Here is a 4,836-nt window from a genome sequence, read left to right as displayed (position 1 = left end):
GATCTGGCGCCCTCTTCTGGAGTGTCTGAGGACAGCTACAGTGTACTTACATATAATAAATAAATAAATCTTTAAAAAAAAAAAAAAAAAAAAAGAAGGGCAACACCCAGTATCATATTGGGTCCTCCACAGGCAGGCCTATTCATGTGCACCCACACACATGTAAAAATATGCTTAAATGCATACACGCTTATACAATACACACACACCAAAAAATGTATGAAGTGAAACGGAGATCAGCAAACATCAAGTTATTTAAAAGTTAATTTAAACCAGCCCTTTTATTACATTTTTTCTTTAAAGATGTTAGCTAGGTAAAGCTTGCCTATCATCTGTCCCCCTTACCCTTTCCCAGAGGGGACCTCTATCTGGAGTATTTCTATGACTTCTGATAATGAACAGTTAACTTTAAAGTTTCAAGTGTCATAAACTTGTGACTGACTGTGAGACACCATAGAGAATGATTTTTACAATGAAAAACTGCAGGCTACTGTATATTGATAGAGACTCATGTTGAGAATGAAATTTATTCCTTGTGATACGTCATTATCCAAAGTTAAAGTTTTATTTATATATTTTAAATGTCTTCTATTTTGCTGAGTAAAATACCAGAATAAGATTATACACCACTTAACAGGTCACAATTCTGTGGTGTTCTTAAAGATAGTACGAACTCTAGATCGTGTTTCTTTATTTTCATTGTGTTCTAAGGGGGAAAGACCAACCTGGTAAATAAATGCAAATGTGAAGCTTCACAAGAAGTGCTTACTGAGGACAGACTAACTTACCGGAGACAGGATGAAACGAGAATGACAGTTGCCTTTTGCTTGTCTTTAAGGTTACACCGTGTGGGCACACAACCTCATTGCCATTGCTCGTCTTCGGGGCTCTGACCTAAAAGTGCTTCAAGTCACTGAAGAAAGCATTGATTTTGACCAAGGTGAACTAGCCGACCAGGATGTGGATCCAGTACAGAACCTTATTGAGCAGGTATCACTGGGCCTTGGTCAATCTTGGCACGCAGTCTTGGACATTGAGTCACTCAGTGTCTTCACTGAACCAAATCGTCATTTTTACAGAGAGATGCAAAGCTTCAGCGAAGACATTTAGCTTTTTTAAAATGTGTAATTCCTGTGGCTACATATGCAAGTAGGGTCCCATTATGTTTTTTTTTCATTAGTGGAAACTAATCCTTTTGTGCTGTGTTTAATCAGTATTAGCTTTATAGAATTCTAAATGTATATTCTACTTCTTGATCAAAGAACGTAGTTGGGTATTGGTTTTAGAAGTTCAAAGTGACACTGTATAGGGCTTTCACGGTTAATGGGATTGTTAGCAGACCTTAAGGACATACAGCCAATGATTATCTGAGGTTACTGGCTAACTGTTTTTCACTGAGTTACTCTGCCTTTTTGACATTTTTATTCTTTGTTTGTCAGAATCCAGAGCTCAGGAGCCAAATATTTTTATACATAAATATATATATATAAATATCCATAGCCTGGTGGATTTGTATGCAATGCACTGCATCTATGTATTCTGATAGCATCTCATTGATTTTTGTTTGAAATAGAAGGAAAGATAGTATCCCAAATGAGTTATCTTTAACAGAAAGCTGAGTTTAACTTTTATTACCTATATAATAATTGATATTGCCAATTACCATTCTGAATTTCATATAGTATAAGTTAGACATTGCTTAATCCCTTTTTAAATGTATTTACATAGACACGAACACTCAAATTGCTGGATTTTTTTAAACTATATCTGACATAATTTTTTCATCTGTTACATTAAAGTTAGCTTGTTTAGCCCAGATATCAAAACAGTAGAGGAAGAAAGGAGCCATATTCCAGGGAAACCTCTGAGGCTAAGTCAAAGCACAGAACTGTAAATGCACAGGCTTGCAAACCAACATTAGTCGTGAAATCCCTAACAAGTCACTGGATTCTCTCTGTCAGCGCAAGTGTCAGCTGCCAAAGAATAGATTTACATGAAGAAGTGCCCACATGCTGGCAGGGGCTGGCCAGCTTTGGCCAGCCAGATACTGCTAGATTGTAATATTTAAGGTCGAATTTCGACCTGTGGTACACAGCTGTGCTGTGGCTCAGTCAGCAACCTCAGAACTCTGAAAAAAAAAAACATAAAAAAAAGAAAAAAAGAAAAAAAAATGCACCTGTTTCACTGTGAATAGTGAATGTAAAGGAAAGAAAGGAAAACCAAAAGCTTGTTCCATCCAGGTATGAGCTGCTATGATACATGAAGAACATTCCATGAAGTATGTTTTAAAACCTTGTTATATCTGAGAGGCTTTAAAAGCCAATTTAACTGTTTCAGGGCAACCGCGGTACAGACGTGGTCTCTGTGAGACTTCCACCTGACCCAAGTTTTAAGTGGTACGAATGTTGTGCATTTAATGTTAAGGACAGTCTGCAATAATAAAGTAGCCAACGTGGGTGCCCAGCAGTGCTGAGACCTGGCTGCTCTATTGTAAGCTTTGGAAACACAATTTATGCAACAGATGTCCAGATATGATTCTATTTATGGAAAAAGTTTATATGTTTTACAAATGGTTTTACCATCTTATATTAAATGACCTTTTGACAGGTGTGCACTGTTTTGTCTCCAGTGAGCACATACCATGCGGATTTTATATGTACATCAGTAGTGTGAATCCACTGGCACAGTGTGTGTAAATGCCAGATGTGGTGAGATTTTATCTTGTATATGTGATCAGATAAAATAACTCCTGACAGAAACTGTAAGGAAACCAGCTGAATGTTTGACCTGATGACTGATGTTGTATGGTTTATGTTAAATGTATATTCTTTTAATCAATGAATAAAGCATTAAAAAGTGACTTGTGATTAATTTTATTGTATATAAAATGCTCAAAGTGTCTGTGTTGGGTTTTTGTTTTTTTTTTTTTGTTTTTTTTTTTTGGTTTTCGAGACAGGGTTTCTCTGTGTAGCCCTGGTTGTCCTAGAACTCACTTTGACCAAGACCAGGCTGGCCTTGAACTCAGAAATCCTTCTGCCTCTGCCTTCCAAGTGCTGGGATTAAAGGCGTGTGCCACCACCGCCAGGCGAGTGTCTGTTTAAATAAAAAACTTAGGCTGCATAGTTTAGAGATTTTTATTTTCTTTCCCTTTTAGAAAAGGAATTCTTAGAAACAGATACTAAGCGAGCACTATGACACGCCCCTATAATCCCAGCTCTTGGAAAGTGAAGATAGGAAGATCAGAAGTCAAGCTCGGTGTCTTAGTTACTTTTCAGTTGCCCTGACAAAACTCCATGATCAAGGCATTTTATTAAAGAAACTGTTTCATTGGTCTCACGGTTTCAGAGGGTTAACGTCCATGACAGTGGAAAAAGCATGGCAGCAGAGACATCTGAGAATTCACATCTTGAACCACAAATTGGAGACAGCAGCATAGGGCTGGCAGGCAGGGAGTGACTTGGCTTGGCATGAACTTTTGAACCTCAGAGCCAGCACCCAACCACAAACCCCCTTCAACAAGGCTAAACTTACCAGTTTTTCCAGACAGTCTACATAGCTAAGTATGGGGGCCATTCTCATTCAAACCCCCCCCCCCCCACCCTCAGTGACAGGCCACACCTCCTAATCCTTCCCAGACAGTTCTGTCAACTGAAGACCAAGTGTTCAAACCTGAGCCTAGTGAGGCCACTCTTACTCAAACCACTACAGTCACCTGCTGTGGCATAGTGAGTTTGAAGACAGCGTGGACTCCATGCTGCCTAAGACCCATCAAAAGAAAACGCAAAGATACTGAACAAAATCCCATCGTACTGGGCATTTAGTATACCTTACTGATACTGCAAACTTAAAGGCGCTTATTTTTAACGTTACTTTATTAAATGCAAAAATAATTGCCCCTTTTAAATACTTAAGTCCCTATATTGCTGTCTTAATATTGCTGTCCTAATGCAGTCTCCATTCTTGCTCCTAGAAATGAACAGCCTTCATTCGAGGGAAAAGAAAATGGCTTCTTTCTTTTTTCCATCCTTTCTTTATTGTTGTGGGCACTGATTCCTCTTGGAGTCATCTAGTGTCTTTTGCGTCTGCCTTTGAATGACTCAGCATGTTTGTGTAAATGGACCCACATGTGTGCAAAGGGAAGGACTTAGTAACGATGACCTATGACGGGCATCCTGGGAAAGAGGCAAGGGCTCTCGAGTTCTGACTCAACCTGCTTCAACACAGGCTCCTTCGGTTTCCATTTCTCTTAAGTAAGAATGGGACTTAGTGATGTATGCCTTTAATCCTAGCCGGCAGATCTCTGAGCTCCAGGCCAGCCTGGTCTATAGAGCTCCCAGGACAGACAGTGCTACACAGAGAAATGCTGTTTCAATAAACCAAAAGAAAATAACAAGCAAAAATAGAGTAGGACTTGGTTATCCCATACTGCTCTCCCCTTTTTGAAAATCTCAGCTGCTTTTAGCTTAACCGCTTCTAGACAAATAAGATCTTTAAAGTATAAATATTGAATGTTTGCAACATGGTGATCTAAACTGCCTTTTTACTGAACCAAAAATAAACCTTAATGATAAAGTGTTTCCCTCTCATGTGCAGGCATCAGTCACTAGCAGTTGCTTTAGGAAAGTTCCAAATGGGTGGTTTAAATTATAACATTGTGGAGATTAAAAAAAAAAAAAAAAAAAAAAAACAATTCTGGTTAAAGGATACAGATAGACTTAGGTTAGGCCATGTACCACAGACTATAGTTTTATATTTCTTTTATTTATATATACAGTAATGTAGGCTTCAAATTTGCTAACATTACACCTCAAATCTTTTAAATGTACACACAAATTA

The 4,836-nt window shown here is 38.3% G+C and overlaps 1 protein-coding gene across 1 annotated transcript in view; it reads left to right on the top strand.

The window, feature by feature from the left end:
- Fbxo33 (F-box protein 33) overlaps positions 1-2,151 on the top strand; it is an 18,852-nt gene extending 16,701 nt beyond the window's left edge. The window contains exon 4 of the mRNA XM_021178901.1: positions 839-2,151. Within this exon, the coding sequence (XP_021034560.1) occupies positions 839-1,110 (272 nt within the window). The 3' untranslated portion in view covers positions 1,111-2,151. The remainder of the gene's footprint in view (positions 1-838) is intronic.
- Positions 2,152-4,836: the final 2,685 nt, after the last annotated feature.

This window comes from Mus caroli, chromosome 12, assembly GCF_900094665.2.
Source record: "Mus caroli chromosome 12, CAROLI_EIJ_v1.1, whole genome shotgun sequence".
NCBI lineage: Eukaryota > Metazoa > Chordata > Mammalia > Rodentia > Muridae > Mus > Mus caroli.
This window is presented reverse-complemented; position numbering and strand designations above follow the sequence as displayed.